At 49.5% G+C, this 17,055-nt stretch overlaps 1 protein-coding gene across 1 annotated transcript; it reads left to right on the forward strand.

Moving 5' to 3' along the window:
• The first annotated feature begins 3,257 nt into the window (after nt 1–3,257).
• RPRML (reprimo like) lies at nt 3,258–4,846 on the forward strand. The gene has a single exon (XM_036399134.1). It carries the CDS (start codon nt 3,717–3,719, stop codon nt 4,050–4,052), a length of 336 nt encoding a protein of 111 aa, XP_036255027.1. The 5' UTR covers nt 3,258–3,716; the 3' UTR covers nt 4,053–4,846.
• Nucleotides 4,847–17,055: the final 12,209 nt, after the last annotated feature.

Genomic DNA, 17,055 nt, shown 5'->3' on the forward strand with positions numbered 1-17,055 from the left:
GGGTTCTCAGCTCGGTCACCAGAGAGGGAATATCCCTGCAAAAGCAGAGCTGGGAGCTGAGGGAGACCCAGCCAGGAAGCACACCTGATGGAACCAGCAGTTTGGATATAAACCTGGACGTCTCAAAGGGAGGGAAGCTCAGCTTGGGGTCACATAATTTGGACCTGATTTTCTTCTTGCTTGTACTGTTTTTTCCTTTTGTGTCCTCAGGAATTGATTCTGTGCTGAACAAATCCAGGGATTGGGATCTGCACAGGGACTGCACCCACTGAAACATCAGAACTGCCTGTGGGTGTCTCTCAAAGGTGTTTTATAAACATCTTGTTCCCCTGCAATACCAGGGTCGTAGTCAGAGCTGGGGAAACTGAGGCACTTGGAATACACGTTGGGAGCAAAAGGGAGAGAAGGGCTGGGATGCTCTCTCCCACCAGGTGACAGGGGTTGGGGACAATAATGACACAGCCTTGGGTCAAGACAACCCAGCACACAGAAATACCAAGCTGTGGAATACAAGTTTTTGTGGGTGCCAAGAGCTGCAGCCACATCCTGGAGATGCTGGAGGCTACAGATGCTCAGAGCTGTACAAGAGCCACAGCCTCATGCTGGGAGATGGATAACAGCACTTGTCCCAGACCTGGCAGCTGTCCACAAGAGGTAACAGTTTTTGTGAAAATGAGGTAGAATACAGACTCTTCCTCAGGACCTGGGGACTTTCCTTGGCTTTAAAAGAAGTTTTGGTGCCTCTTTGCTTCTCCACACTGCCCCACCAATCTTGAGGATCCTGCTGTTCTCCTCTGTGGGGATCATTGTCCACCTGGGATCCAACTCCCTTCCTAGGGCTTGTTAATGAAGATTTGGCAAAGGGCACTAGGAGAAGCCCATCAACCCTCATACAGTATCAAATAGGGCTGTACCTTGGCTGAGACATCACTACAAACCCCAAACCTGTTTTTGGGCATCTCTAGTCTTGCCCTGCTTCAGATCCTGGAGCCATATCTCAGTGCAGACCCCATTAGCCAGCTTTAGGGCATCCAAATTCCTTATTTTCCTGCCTGGACATGCTGCCTATATGGCCTTTCCCATCATGTGGGGCTTTCTGCCCACACAGCTGCCTGTCCCCATGTGCTGCGCTGTGTCATCCTGTTACTGTGTCTGAGTGTTTCATGGAAAGGAGGATTAGTCTTAACTGTCTAGTGAGGACTATGGCATCCTGTTTGGCTCTGCACACCCCCAGACCCAACCTGCCATCCATGTCCCAGGCCCTCTTCACCAGGGACTCATCCTGCCCAGCTCCTGGCTACCCAAACTGGCAAGTGCTGCTGCCAAAGGACATGTTGCTCTGTGTGTCCTGGAATCCCCTGCCCAGTGTGGGCTGTGATACTTTCAGCATGGTGCAAAAATGCTAAAGAAAAAGGAAAAAGTCGCAAAATGAAGTATTTGACCTGCCTTCACCTTCCTGGGCCGGTCTTGTCTGAGGACAAGGATGGAATGAACTCAGTCAAAGATGTTTAGGTGGAATTTCCTTGCAAACTGCAAGAAGGTGCTGTTTGTCCTAAAAACATTGCTGGGATGTGAATGTCCCATCCCTGGAAGTGTTCAAGGACAGTTTGGACAGGTCTAGCAGAAGATGTCCTTGCCCATGACAGGGTGTTAGAATGACTTAAGGTTCTTTCCAACAGAAACCATTCCAAGATTCCACAATGTTACCTCCATGCACTGCATAATAGGCAGTGGGATGCTCCAGATTTTGGGGTCCCTGGTGGGATGAAGGCAGAAGCCAGCAGGGGAGTGTTTGGGAGCCCTGGCTGACCCATCACCACAGGCTGTGACCCAAGAGCAATGGGTGCTGCCCAAATCCATGCTGGGGTGTGCTGGGAGAGGAGATGTTGGAGCTGGAGCCACCAGAGGGAGCAGAAACTCCTTCAGTCTGAGAGCATGCAGGGAGAGGATCCCCAGTGCCAGGCTGGGGCACTGGGGATGCTCTGATTTCGCGTGGGATTGTCCCAGGTTAAACACAAGCAGATGCTCCTTGGATCAGGGTTTTCCCCCCCTTCCTGCATAACTTCTGCTGCAACTGCCCTAGCAGAGCGGGCAGCAACCCAGAGAGAAATGCCAAATTCAGAACAAGGAAGAAAATGCAACAAGTAAACCCTGAACTGAACAGGTCTGAGCCCCTAAAGTCACAGCAGCAGACCAGGGGATCCCAGCTGCCCAAAAGGAAGATCACTTGACACTGTCCCTGCCAAGCTGCCCGCCACCCTCAGCCACCCACACATTCCTGACTTGAGCTACAACTCATCAATCCTCATTTTTGTTTTATTAAATCCCCTTAAAGGCTGGGCAAAGGAAACAAGCCAGCATGTACATGGATAAACCAGGGCAAAGTCCTCACACGGTACTTTGGGGGGTGACCTGCTACTCTGGGCCATCCAGACAGATTTCCAGGCAAATGCCAATGGACAAAGCCAGAAGCTTGGACATGGCACTCCTGTGGGCACAGGCCTGGGATGAGCAGGAGCAGGAGTAAGCCTGACAAGCTGGGCACCCTGACTCGTGGTGTCACTTTGGAAGCTTATGCAGACACAGAGAGGGGAGTGATGGTGAAACTTCCCCTGGTGCCTTGGTGGGACTAAGGGGCCTGTGATGCTCTGGCCCGGGATGCTGCAGTGACGCTGCTGTGGGACCCAAAGCTGGGGATGGAGCAGAGATCAGGGTGCAGTCCCTCCCTTTGGAGGAGCTAAAGTGAGAAGGGGAGGAAAGGGAGACCACGTGCCCGGAGGAAGAAGCCCCCAGCCAGACGAACAGGATGCAGAGAGGGGCTGTATCCAGCTCTTCTCTGGAGGCACAGGACAGGCATCACCAAGCAGAGCTGGGGGTGGACTGGCTGGGTAGGACCACACTGCTCGGAGAAGGAGTGGGTGGCACAGAGCAGCAAGAGGAGATCGGTGACAGCAGTGCTGACCTGAGGCTTACAGGAGCCTTCGGGGGAACAGGGACCTGCCAGCAGTCCGGATGAACATTCACCATGCAGGATGCTTTTGGGAGCAGGTGGGAGGGCTGGAGGGAGGGATGAGCTAGGTACCACCCTGCAGGACCTTAGGGGTGGGTCAGGCCCCACCTGGGGGTGGCACAGGGGTGGGGGTGGCAGGGCAGAGATGGGGTGTGCAGCATGGGAAAGGGGTGGGCAGCAGGGTGAACATGGAGGGGGAGGAAGGCGGGCCTGGGGGAGGCTGGGAGGGGGTGGAGTTGCTGTTTTTTCTTTGAGCACGGTGAAGACTTTAGCTTGTAACTTGCATTTGTGGAGCTCCCAGCCGGCAGACACCAGCTCTCCTTCCAGCGGGAGAAACCTCGGGATCTGGCAGCACTGCTTCACTGTTTGGGGGCAGGTTGGGAGGGCAGGGGGCATGGGGTGGTCCCCGGCTGCCATCCTCTCCCCCAGATCCCTTTCTCCTTTTCTTTGTCTCTCCTTTTGCTTGTCTGTGGGCTCGTGCTAATGCTCTGCCAGGAGAGATCTGGGATCCAGACATCTGTCGGCTGCACGGACCGGCTTCCCACCTGCTCACAGCCTTGAGGAAGTTCCCTCTCCATCCCGGGCACTGAGAGAGGAAAGACAGGAGGTTGCTTGGAGCTGCCGAGCTCTGGCTCGTGAAGGGTGGACAGGGACATAACAAGCTTCCCTTTTACCTTTCCTGAAGATTTGGAGTCACACATAGACCATGAATGGATCCTTTTTCAACCAGACTCTCCTGGAGCAGGCAGCTGACCCCAACAGGACTCAGGGCTTGGGGATGCTCCTGGCCTGCTGCAATGGGACCAGCACGGTGCTGGCAACTGATGGTGGCTCCTTGGTCCTGGCACCCGATGAGAGGAGCCTTTTCATCACAAGGGTGGTGCAGATTGCTGTCCTCTGTGTCCTCTCCTTGACTGTGATGTTTGGCATCTTCTTTTTGGGCTGCAACCTGCTTATCAAGTCGGAGAGCATGATTAACTTTCTGGTGAAAGACCGAAGACCTTCCAAGGATGTGGGCGCTGCAATCATGGGACTTTACTGAAGCCACCGGGCTCTTGTAGGCAAGTGAACTGTATGGACCTGGTGTTGAGATGCACATTCCCATGTGTTTGGGGCAACTGGGCGGAGTGAGAAGTGGGGGAGGGGTCTTTTAGTCTGTCTGTGTCCATGGGAAAGCAATCCTGTTTTTCCCAGTCAACAAAATGTGGTGGCAAATGAGAAAACCACCCCAGAGCTGTGTGAAGCACAATAAATGACCAGCATTGTGTTGCACACAGAAATGGCTTAAGTTTTGCATGAAACTTGCAGAAACAGTCATAGTGTGGCAATCTGGACTCCTTACTGCTGTTACCTTGGATACCACTACCTGGGATTTAGGGCTAAAAAAAAAGGCAAATAAGCCGTTACAAAAAGAAAACAAAAGAACAAACTAATGGGAGAGCAAAATACAGGGCACAGACCTCATCTTTGAGAGGGGCAGGGGAAGGGAAGTGTGGGTCATAAAACAAAGTCTGCATGCTAAAAAATGTCAGTCTGTTGTGTTTTGGACCTTGAGCATGCATCTTCTGGTAGTTTTGTAACAGGGAAAGCATGTTGTTCCTTATTTTCCTGACCTATCTTGTTAAATAAACTGGTACTTTCTTCTTTTGCTCTGTGGTGGAGGAAGAAAAGAACACGGATAAATATAAACCCCTTTCCACCCTTAAAACAAAAGCATGCTTGTTTTTGTACACACCAGCCTCTTTTTCCAAGTGCTACGTTGTTATAGTCTTTGAGGTTTTGTAATTTTTGAAAAGTGGTGAACATTCAGGAAAAAACCAATCTGTTTCAAAAGAATTTTGTGCTGTCTTTATTACTTCTCTGTGTGTGTGTAGTTCAGGAATTTCAATCCTAGTTCCAGGTATAATCATCTCACCTTGAAGTGAAGTGTAATTAGAGGTATTTCTTTAAAGCAGAAACAACTATCATTTTTCGCAGGCAAGTATCACTTTCCACTAGCAAATGAATTAATCAAGAACTGTGTATTCCAGGCTCATGTTGAATACCTGCACAGTGCTGAAACAGAGACTCATAAAAATGCTCTGAGTGCCTCTTGCAAAGCAAGATTTCAGCCTTTGAGTTAAAACCTCTAGCTGATGACCTGTCAAAGTTGAATTATGTGAGAGGAGGAAGACTCCTGACCTTTGTTCTGTGATGGAATTACAGCTCTGGCTGTGGGTGTGAGGTAGAAATAATTTGTGTTTTGTTACACCAACAATATTCCTGCTGGGTTCACTTCTGTAGTGGGAAAGCAATCCTGGATACTGGAGGAGCTGATGAGCTGAGCCACTTGGATGTAAATCTGGAGGAACAGATCTCTGCCTTTCCCAGAGGGAAAAACATGATTAGAGAATGTTTTTTAATTAATCATTATTTGCTGAGTACCTTCTCAAGGTTCCCACATGATGCAGAGCAGGACCAGTGTAGTGCTGTCTCTGATCGCTGCCACTGACCTGTTGTGTGTGTCAGCCTTAGGAGCACAGTGACAACGTGGCAGCAGGGGCAGAATTTGTGATTCAAAACTTTGAAATGTCCTCTTGGTGCCAGTGGAACAGCTGATAGGCAGCATGGAGGCATCTGGTTTTTACGAGCAGTTGCAGGTCTGCAGACCTGAGCCACCTTCTCAGTGGAGAGGGTCTGCTCTCCTACTGCCACATGTAAAGTGGCCTCACACAGCAGCCTGGAAGGGAATTTTAGTCGGTGCTGCTGCGAGGGGTGTTGTGGCCATTGATCTCCTGGAACAGACTGCTTGGAGTAATGCCCTGGATGCAAACTGGCACAAGGTGCCCAGAGCAGCTGGGGCTGCCCCTGGATCCCTGGCAGTGTCCAAGGCCAGGTGGGACACTGGGGCTTGGAGCAGCCTGGGCTAGTGGAAGGGGTCCCTGCCCACAGCAGGGATTGGAAGTAGATGAGCTTTTAAGATCCTTCCCAACCCAAACCATTCTGGGATTCCATGATTCCATGGTCTCTTTGCTAGAGTGCAGACCACTCCCATTGCGGGAGCACAGCCTGGTCAGACATGAGGGTAAGACATGAAAAACCCAAAGCATGCAATGACCCAGCTCTGCAAATACTTGGGCTGTACTTGTGTTTGTAACCTAAAGGTGTATCTGCATCTCCAGGCTGCTGTGCTGTCACAGGATAACCCAGATGCACTCACTCAACTCCCATCCCATCCTGCTTTCAGCTGGCATTTGGTCCCTCTTGCCAATCCATCCACCAGCTGGAGGTCCTCAGAGGATGCAGTTGGTGGCACCATCCACCTTTGCCATATTACAGCACGTCCTCATATGCTTCTGCCTTCCTTGTGCAGGGTTGAGACGCTTAAAACACTTGCACACATCCTTATCCAATTCGATTCCCAGTAAAAGCCTGATTAGCCCACTGAGGAGGAATTATTTGTGGAAAAGAAGGCTGGCATCATGAAGGAACCCCTTGGATCAGAGGTTATGGGTCTAAAGACCATCTTGAGGTGAAGTCATGGTTGCTTAAGGGAAGGCACCACATTGAGGGTACCACAATGCTCCCCAGATCTCAGAGGAAGAGCTGTGATCTCAGATTCTGAAAACCCAGCTGTCCTGCCCCAAGACATGAGTTCTGCAGCTGGAGGATGAGGTTGCTACTGAAGGGCTACCCTAACAGCTCCTTCTGCTGCCCCTCCCCACAAGCTGTAGTTTTTCATCCAACACCTCCTCATTTAGCATAAGCTCACAAGTGCCTACCAGCTCCCAAGAAAATTCAAACAGTTTTTTTGTAACTGTTATTTATGACTATATTTTTAATTTTTTTTGGCAATTGTTACTTGTAGCACAATAACTTCCAGAGTGCCACTGGGGTGCCAGGAGCTGTTCAAGCATGACTGAGAGATGCTGTTGGAGGGACAGGGAGAGAAGGGATGTGCTTAGATGGATCATCACATCAGTGGCAGACTGAGGACCAGCCATCAAGTTTCATCTAAGATCTCCTCCTAGCAGTGGAACACAAGCCCATGGGACTGGTTACACTGGTCTGAGTCACTGATCCATCTAGTCTGCATCCCTTCTCTGAAAACATCCATGACTTTAGGCAGTACATGGTCTCCCGGGGTCCTTCCCAACCTTAATGATTTTTTGACTCTATGACTCTGTGGTCAGTCAAGTTTTCCTGCCCACCAAGAGCAACCTGCTCTGGATCTTCACCATCCTCCTCCAGGCACAGCTGCCTGTCTCTGGGTTGGTCCCCACTTGCTGTGATTCTGTTCTAGCTGGATTTTTTTCTTTCTAGACAGGCAGCAGGGAGACAGCAGAGAAAGGAAAGTGATAGCATTTTCCCCTACTGAACTGCCTGCAAAGGGAAATCCTCTGATTATGGAATCACTGGCTGTACAATTGCAGAAATAGAGGTGGCTTGACCCACCTGGAAAATAATGGTCATACAGATGTCCCTGTGGTGGGGAAAACACCAAAGTCCCAGATGACACCCACGTCTTTCCCCTGCCTTGGCAGTCTGGACTGAGGGAATGGAAGAGTTAAACATGATGAGACAGACAGACAGATTGTGGGGGGAAGAAGGATCCCAACCTGAGCTTGGCATCAGATGCACCAGAGCACCTGCACCAAACATACACAGTATTTAATAATTCCTGAGAATCACCATGGTAATAAAGCACAGAGTCAGGTTGTTATGGTAACAGTTTGGGTGTTTTTTAGGCAGGGAGGCATTACTCAGGTTGTAATCTCAATCCAGACTGAACACATTTCTGAGAGCTCAGAAAATAAAAAGGAAGTAAAATGAAATCAAATTAGATAAGTAGCAGTTTCCTGTCTCTTTTCTGGCAGTCCTGGATTTGTTCTGTAGATAGATGGAGGGAACCAGACACATTCTAGACACGTTTCCCTGCAAAGCCTGAGCAATAGCTGGAGTGGATCTCTGAAGGTTTAAACTGGATGCTAGAGGTGTTGAGGGGCTGAACTCCTCTCATGGTCTGGGATGATGGCCTACCACCACCTTGGCTCCTTGCCACACCTCCGGCTCAGGTCCAGGTGTGTCCCCAGCTGGCTAAAGGGAAGGACACTCTTGTCTTTGCAGGTGTGACACACAAGGGAGCAGTGATGAACAATCCCTGGTCCTAGCTGGGCCCACAGCAGGGTGCTGTGGTCCTAGGTAACAGCTTGCCCACATCCCAAGTGATGGATGTCCCAAAGCTGGTCTCCAAGACAAGACAAGCATTTGGGGGCTGGAAAGGGGTAACAGACCACTTTTATAAATCCTCATGACAGACCTAAGAAGAGAACACATGTTTCCTGGGCCCTGACAAGGTCTCCAGGCTGCTATGCTCCCCAAACGGGCGTCTATTAAGCAAGATGGAAATTTCCTGTGTCTCCCTTCTGCCCTCCCAGCTGTGGGCAAAAAGGCACTCCCACCTTCCCTCCCAAGCCAAAAAGTGGCTCCAGCCACCAGCAAGTGTATGAGGCCTGTCCAGCTGATGCTTATATGGAGTTTTAATTCAGTCCTGGTTAAAGCAGCAGCTTTGTGACCCTGTTTTCTCTGGAGGAAGCTGAGGCGGTCCATGTTGGGTTCACTTGGCAGAGACATGGCTTGAAATCTGCAGTGCCTTTACTCAGGAACATCACTCCATAAATCCACTACCCTCAGCATGGGTGTCTTGTATCGATTGTGCAAGAGCCATTAGCCTCCAGATGAAGCCCCTGTAGTCCTTTAGCTCTGCCAGAGAGGGACAAGTTGATGCCATCAGAGTCAGGGACTCAAGGGAGACTGAGGCCAAACAATGACAGAGTAGAGAGCCAGCTTTGCCTTGTTGGAGACTTTGCCTGACAGTTTCTCTGTTTGAAAGGGAAATGTTTCCCTCTTTCTGTGTCTTCCAGCTGCTTTGCTGCTGAGGCTGCTGAAGACGTTTTGGTGTGGAATTCCTCAGACTCCCTGCCCCGCCCTGGCCACATCCTTGAGCCTGACTGGAGCTGCCAGCTTGGCACTGGGCTTGCTCTCTACTCAGGTTTGCAGAGCACCTGGTACCCACCAAAAATCTGGGGCAAAGAAAGCTGCTTACTTCCAAATAAATGTGATTTTGCCAAACCAGAGAAATTTTGGGATGGTGTGAGCATTTAAAGCCATCCTTGGAATAAAATGGGTCTTACAGCTCCATCTGTGCCAGAGAGATGGAGAACACCAGGAACATTTCTGGGCATGGGAACTTGACTGATGATACTGTTAACGTGTGAGAATGGTTCTGGTGTGGTTCAGACCTATGCCAACAACCTGAGCTGAACAGTCCCTGGCCAGTGGCAAAATGACAGAGGACTCAGGGACATTGCTCTGGGCTTTGCTGTCTGTGCACAGGGAGTGTCTCATTAGATTTTGCAAGTGTAGATGCCTTTAAAGCAGTTATTTGGCTTCCTGAATCCAACTTAGTGTTCTTAAGTATGAATGAGGGATTGAAAACCTCATTTAATTTTAGTCCAGAGAATATGTCTTTGTAAAAGAGTGAACATGGGGAAGAACTAAACCTCAACAGCCTTGAAAACTGCCTGATCCAGCTTTCTGTTGGAAACACCTTTGGCTTCACACTAGTTCTGCCATTAAGATGACTTAGCCAAGCATTTCCCCATCAATCTGGCAAAATTTGTGCTCCTCTGATTTTAGAGACAGACATTTTCTCAGACTTGTTTGTTCCACGAGCACAGGGTTATGGAAATTTGGGTTAAGAGAAAATCAGAACATTGCCAGCAAAGAGTATGGTTTCAGGCATATCCCTGAAACTGTCACTGTCAGTGTGCTGGGAAGTGGTGGAGGCACTGGCAACACTCAGAGACATAGACATGTATCTGAAGTGACTGTCTCCAATCTGAAAGATGCTGCTCATTCACATGTATTTCAGGTTGTACGTGAAACACAAGTCTTGCTTCAGAGAGGCCTTTGCTGCTCTCTTCCCTGCCAGAAGCTCATTGGTGGGGATGACATTTTCATAGCAATAATTTAAGGCAGGTTAATCAACAACAAAGCAAAAATGTCTTTCTGAGAGATGGGTCTGCATGGCAATCTTGGCTGTAGGTCACAAGTGCCTTCAAGGTGAATGCAGCAGTTTTGTCACTCTTTGTCAGCCCATGGCATTCAGCTGGGAATGAGCATGGTAAAGTGTTCTGTGCTGTGGTGCAATCAGGGACCAGCTTTTAAATCAAATTGATACCCTTTTTTTTGAATTAATAAGACCTGCCTGAACATGTCATCTCAGAGGAATGGGGTTCTCCTGCCCCAGTGACAGCCTTTGAAGACACCATCTCTGCAGCTGGATTTATTCTCCTAGCAGGGAGCTGTGAGACCAGAGGACTCAGAACCAGAATGCACAGTTGGATCTGCTTTTTCCTTCCATGTGGGCTCAATGGCTGTTTATGAATTTCAGCAGCACCAGCTGTGCCAGCTGACATGTGCTTTCAGAGAACACCACTACTTCTGGTTTTTGGAATGGCTCTAGAGGAAAAGGAGATGAGAACAGCCTTCCTGTGATGCTCCACTTCTTCTGAAAGGATCAATACTGTGAGACCATGAGTTACAACTTCCATCTAATTGCATGTGGGACGCTAGAAATGATGGGCAAGGCAATAAGCAAGAAAAGGAGAAGAAAAATAAACAAGGAGAAACATCTACCCCTGTGGTATCAGGCAACTGGAGTGGCCTTTCTGGAAAAGGGGCTGGAATTGCAGAGTTAGACAACTCTGGTTCTCCATGAAAGAGCCAGTTTTGTTGCCTTGGTGTGTGTTGATTTTGGAAGATAGTACACATGGGTGTGAGGGTGGACTCAGGTGCTTGTGCATCTTCCAGGAAAACAAGGTGTGCATGAAGTAAGCCCAGAGCACTGTTCCTTTTCCATGGCAGCTGCCTGACTGGTGCTGGATGCTGACTCTCTGCTCTGGCATGGCTCAAGCTGTCACACATGCAGAGTTAAATCCAGAGTCCTCCTTTTTGGCAAGCCCCACAAGCATTCCCATCTTACAGGTTTCCAGGCAGCTGTGAATGCTCCCCTCCTGCTTGCATCCCCAAATGCAGGTTTAATAGGAGAAGACAGATGAAGAACTAGTCAAAATGTAATTAGACTTTAATAAGCTAAGTTCTTTCTCTCAGATAATTGAAAATCAGACTAATTGGTTGCAATGAATTCCCAGAGCAGCCATTCATGCAGCTTGGTGTGTGCTCTGCCAGCTGCTACGAGGACCAGCCTGGAAGCAGAGCACTGCTCCCCACTGCTCTGCCATGCTCTGCAGGGCCCAGCTCCTCAGCTCCAGAGAGGTGTTAAAGGCCTCAAACCCCTCAGGCTGAAGCCAGGGAAGTTACTGACCCTTGGACACAGCAAGGCTCATCCTGCCTCATCCTGCATTTCACAAACCAGGGAGCACATGGGCCACTAAATCTCACACCCCTGGCAGGACATGCCAACACTCCCGTGTGACATGACATACCCTTGGACATCTGCAGCAAGCCAGAGGGTCACAGCTGGAAAGGACAAGAGATTTAATCTCCACTTGCCCCCGTCATGACCACAGTGTGCTGGCAGCTGACTGATCTCAAAAGTCTGGCTGTGAGCAATCATTGCTGAACCAGCTGCTCATCTCCACTCCTTCCTGTGCTGCTCACTCTGCTCAGCTGGGGGGTGTTCCAGAAGCTCTGGTTCAAGTGGTAGCTGCCCTACCACTAGGCTGCAAATTGGAGGTGGCAGTGACACTTCTAGAGCAGTCTTTGCAATGATGTCTGGTAGCAACCCACAGATTTAGTATGGAATCACAGAATTGTTCAGGCTGGAGAGAGCCCCAAGATCACCAAGTCCAACCATCTACCAGCACCACCATCATGTTCATCACTACACCATGTCCTCAAGTACCTCATCCACATGTTTTCTGAACACTTGCAGGCACGGTGACTCTACCACTGTCTTGGGTAACCTGTTCCAGTACTTGGCAACTGTTTCCATGGAAAAATTTTTCCTAGTTTCCAATATTTTCCCTAATTTTTCTTGGTCTGCCTGCTACAACCTGAGCCCTCTGGCTCTTCTGGAGCTCCCTTTCACATGAATGAAACTAAAGGTCTCCACCATAAATGTTGATTTGACAAAATGAAGCACTTTCTGGCTGAGGAGCTTCGAGAAATAGATTGCTTTGCCCAGGTGCACACAATTTTTCTAGCAAGTCCCTTTGAGACTCCACATCAGTTTCGTGGAGCAAGGGCTTGGTCTCTGGTACAGATGGCAATTCCCAGTGGCCAGGAATGGTTCAGGGAGGATGCAAAGGTAGGAAAAACATCATGATGTTATTTTCATTGCAGCGCTTGCAAGATCATGCCTAGAAAAATGCTGGACTTGCTCTGCATCCTTGGCTCAAGTTTCCCTTCTCCCTTCTCTCTTGGCAGTGTGCTGTGTGCCAGGTGGCTGCATTTCATTACTTAGTTTATAAAGTTCCTGGGGAAACAAGGAATGAGGAGATGAAAAATCTGTACAGAAATATGATGGTCCCTGGGCTGGGCAAAGATGCAGAAGGGGAGCACTGATCACATTTACATTCCTATAGGTCATGGCTTTTTTTTTCCCCACACCTCCTTCTGCCTGAGCTGCATCACTAGGGATATTTCTTTTGATTTGGGGTTAAACCAGTTTCTAGTTTTTGTGCTTCCCATATGATTGGGAAGGAAAAAGAAAGAAGGCAGCTCTGCTGTGGCAGGGAGCCCTAGATAATTCTATTTTCAAGTCAAGACCTGACATCTGATTTTTCCTTTGGGTTGCAAAGCAATTTCAAAGCACTCCCCTCCACTGATCACAATTCACAGAGGTAGAGGTGGCTCTGCCCAGTCATCTTTATGGGTTTGAGGTGCTGATTTCAAAGCACTTTACTCTGGAGCTGAATTCTCCAGCATGGCTGGATGACCCGCAACAAATATTGTTTGGATCAAAAACAGTGTGGCAGCAGGACCAGGGCAGTGAGTGTTCCCCTGTGCTGGGCACTGCTGAGGTCATACCTCAAGCTCTGTGTTCAGTTCTGGGCCCCTCACAGTGAGAGAGACATTGAGGGGCTGGGAAGGGAACAGAACTTGGAAGGGGCTGGAGCAGCTGAGGGAGCTGGCGGGGGGGGGGGGGCTCAGCCTGGAGAAAAAGGGGGGCCCTTGTGGCTCTGCACAATTCCATGGTAGGAGGGTACCACCAGGTGGGGGTCAGGCTCTGCTCCCAGGGAACAACAGAACAAGAGGAAAAGGCCTCCAAGGGAGATTTAAGGAGGACATTAGGAAGAATTTCTTCATGGAAAGGGTGGTCAGGCCTTGGGAGGTGATAGAGTTCCCCTCCCTGGAGGTGTCCCAGGAAGGCCTGGACATGACACTCAGGGCTCTGGGCTCGGTGACAAGGTGGGGATTGGTTACAGGTTGGACTCAGTGACTTTGGAGGTCTCTTCTAACCTGGATGATTCTGTGATTCTCTGAAATCCAGGCTCCTTCTCCTTGGCTCAGCAAAGGCAGATGGAATGGAGAAGTTAGTAAGAATCTCATCTTCATAGGAATTTCCACAGGTACAGTTACTGCAAAAGGCTCAGGCTCTGCCTGCAGGTGCCTTATTTCAGGGCTTTGGGATGACTAATGCCTCCAGTTATTTTCTGTCAGGTATTTACTGGATTACCCATAAACAGACAGAAGGCAAAAAACACTTGGCATCAAGTCCCAAAGAAACCCAGCTGCCCACTGGATGCAGTGGGCCAAAGGCCCTTTTTGTAGCTCCCTCCTCATGTGAGGGGGTTGTGAGATGAAAGAATAGCAGAGCAGTGATGCCAAAGCTCAGCCTCAGCACTGCCCTCCACATTGTGATGGGAATGCCCAGCTGAGACCCACAGTTGTGGACATTTCTGGAGGAGGGGATTTTTAGGATTGGGCTTTTATCTGCTAAAGCTCATGACATGAACAGCTTAGAGCATCCCCAGCTTTCTGCATCCTTGCTGCCAACCTGGCAATCCCGCACAAAGGGGAGCAATGCTGTGACCCAGAATAGGGAACCTGAAAATATCCCAACATAGTAAACTAACAATAAACATCATTTCCATGTTGCTCAGGTTATTCCCTGGTTCACCAAGCAGCCCCCAGGCATCACTTCTGGCACAAGAAACAGGAACCTCTGGCTGCTTAGGAATTTGCCATGTGCACAGTTAATTTAAATGTCTCAGGCTTCCTGCCTGCTGTAGGGAAGAGGAGGGAAAGGCTTTAACTTTGTGAAAGGTATTTCTCAAACTCCCCAAGAAATATCTTTAGAAGAGTTCTGCTAGAGATTGGATCCATTAAAACTCCAGGACCATTCCTGTGCCTAGCTCGCTGTTCCTCACCCACAATTCATGGAGCTGATAACCATGGCAGGTTTGCAGAGCTCTGCCTTTGCTCCTAGTGAACCCCATTCCAGGGCTAATTCAGGTGCATTTCTGGGCTATTTTTCTGTTTTTCTGGGCTCATTTTAAACTCTCATCCTGTCTCTCATCTTGTCTTGCATTTCTCACACCTCTCCTCCCAGTGCAGGGGTGTGCAAACATATTACACATCCTGGAGCAGATGAACCCCCTGTGGTCCCCTCCAACCTTGCACAATCTGTGATTTTGTGATTTTGTAATTCTGGTCTCCTTTGCCCAAACCATCAAACAGTCCTTGTGCAGAAGCCCCCTGAATTCTGTCAGCTTCTCCCTCACTCTTCTTTTCTGGGTGCGATGAGGTACTTTTGGGAAGCACAGGCAGCATGGCACAAATCTGCCACCTTCAAGTCAAAAATGCCTTGCCAAAAGCACCTTCCATGAGACCTGTTGCTCCCTTACTCAAAGCTGTCATTATTGCAGCTCAGCTCACTGCTGAGATCATTGGATCTGGGAAATCTCACTCCCACTTTGAATTTGGATGACAATGCAGAGAGGGTGGGAGGATGTGGCATTGGTTTCCTGCTGATGGATTATTTTGGAGCTTGGGAAATAAACAGAAAGAGACAAAACATTAAATTCTCGTGAAAAAACTTGGCTTGCTTTGCCATAGTTCAGCTGCCACATGGTGTTGCCATTTCTCAGGCTTTTTCTCCCTTCTTTTAGTCCCCATTCATTGCACTATGACAAGGAAATAACTTTCTATTACAGAATTGGCCCTTGTCACTTTGTTTATGTCAAAATGCTCTTCTTCCCCCAACCTCATGTCTTTTTTCCCATTTTCCTTCAAATTTGCTCCCTTTGTCCCTGGGACAATCTCCCTGTGAATCCTGACAACTTCAAGGAGATGATTCCATTTAAAAATATCCCAGAGGAACTAATTCTAAGCCTTTTTTATCATAGACTGTTTTGTGTGGGTCTCCTGCAAGTTATTCCAAACTCAACAGAAAAAGATTACCTGTCTCGTTCCCTGAGGAATAATTTCAGCTGGGTAATGATTGCCTGGGAAATGACTATGAAAGGCGCCAAAGGCCTCCAACAGAACAGCCTCCAGTTCTGTGCTATTAATGCTCCTCCTGAAATGTGTCAAAACTCCACCAGCCCTTGCTGTGTCTGCTCCGGGGATGCTGCCTTGTGACCAGGAAAATGTGAAGGCGGTGCAGAAAGAGTACCCAGAGCAGGGCTGGAGGGAAACATCTCCCAAAGGCCAGGGAGCTCTGGCAGAGCTGCTGGGCTCACCAAGGGGGCTCTTTGCGCTGTGCTGGGGTGAAAGTGGCCCTCAGCACCTCAGTCTGTGTCTGCAGAACCCGCCAGGCTCTGAGTGTGCCACAGTCCCCGGGGCAAAGACCCACTCAGCTGCATCATTCCCTGCACTGACTGTGGGCTCAGCCAGGTGGAATCCCAGAGTTATCCCCTGGAGTGATCCTTCTGAACTGAGCATTGCTGAGACGAGCTGAATGCTGCAGTCAGTTCTGGGCACCTTGTGACAATACAGACATTGAGGGGCTGGAGTGTGTCTGGGGAAGGGAACTGAGCAGGGGAAGGGTCTGGAGCCACAGGAGCGGCTGAGGGAGCTGGGGGGCTCAGCCTGGAGAAAAGGAGGCTCAGAGGGTCCTTCTGTCTCTCCACAATTCCATGACAAGAGGGTGCAGCCAGGTGGGGATCAGGCTCTGCTCCCAGGGAATAACGAACAGGACAAGTGGAAACAACTTCAAGTTGCGCCAGGGACATTTAGGTTGGATATTATGGAAAATTTCTTCACCAAAAGGGTTGTCCAGCCCTGGCACAGGCTGCCCAGGGCAGTGGTGGAATTCCTGTCCTTGAAGTATTAACAGAATATGTGGATGTGGCACTTGGGAATATGGTTTAGGGTTGGATCTGGAAGTGCTGGGTTAATGGTGGGAGTCACTGGTCTTAGAGGGCCTTTCCAACCTGAATGACTCTGTGAAGCACAATCCTACACTGGTCCAGATAGTGGGTACTGGGTTTCCTTCTCCCATCCCCTCGCCTGTGTCCATCAGTGAGGCAGATCAGGGAGCTGATCTGGCTGGATAGTGAGGGGTTTTTTGTCCTCATCTGTCTGGATCTGCTCCCTGCCCTGACTCACAGAGAGCATCCACTTGTTGCCAGTTCCATCACAGGGGAGACAAGTGAGAACATGGGATCCTCCTCTGGCAGTGCCCAGTGTCTCCCTGCCCACAGGACCCAGACCATGGTCAAACCTTCAAACAAACCAACTTTCCACCACGATGGTCGGTGAGGCAGAGGAGGGGCCCTGCAGCTGCAGGTGCTGGACATGGAACAGTAAAGATCTCAGAATCACAGAATTAGAGCTGAGTTGGAAGAACCCACAAAGATCACAGAGTCAAACTCCTGCTGGTGGCTACAGCAGACTGAAGCCCACAGTGGCTTGGGGTGCATGGGGCACCTGCACCCTGTGTCGTGTCCCATTGATGAAGCCAGTGGTCCCAGTGCAACACCAAACTGTGCTCTGTGGGATCTGCTCCTGCTGGATGCTGCTGAACCAAAATAACTCCTTGTTTTTCCCAGCTGGTGCTGAGCTGGGATGCATTGGGAAGGTGGCTGTGACAC

Source organism: Molothrus ater, chromosome 27 (assembly GCF_012460135.2).
Source record: "Molothrus ater isolate BHLD 08-10-18 breed brown headed cowbird chromosome 27, BPBGC_Mater_1.1, whole genome shotgun sequence".
Lineage (NCBI taxonomy): Eukaryota > Metazoa > Chordata > Aves > Passeriformes > Icteridae > Molothrus > Molothrus ater.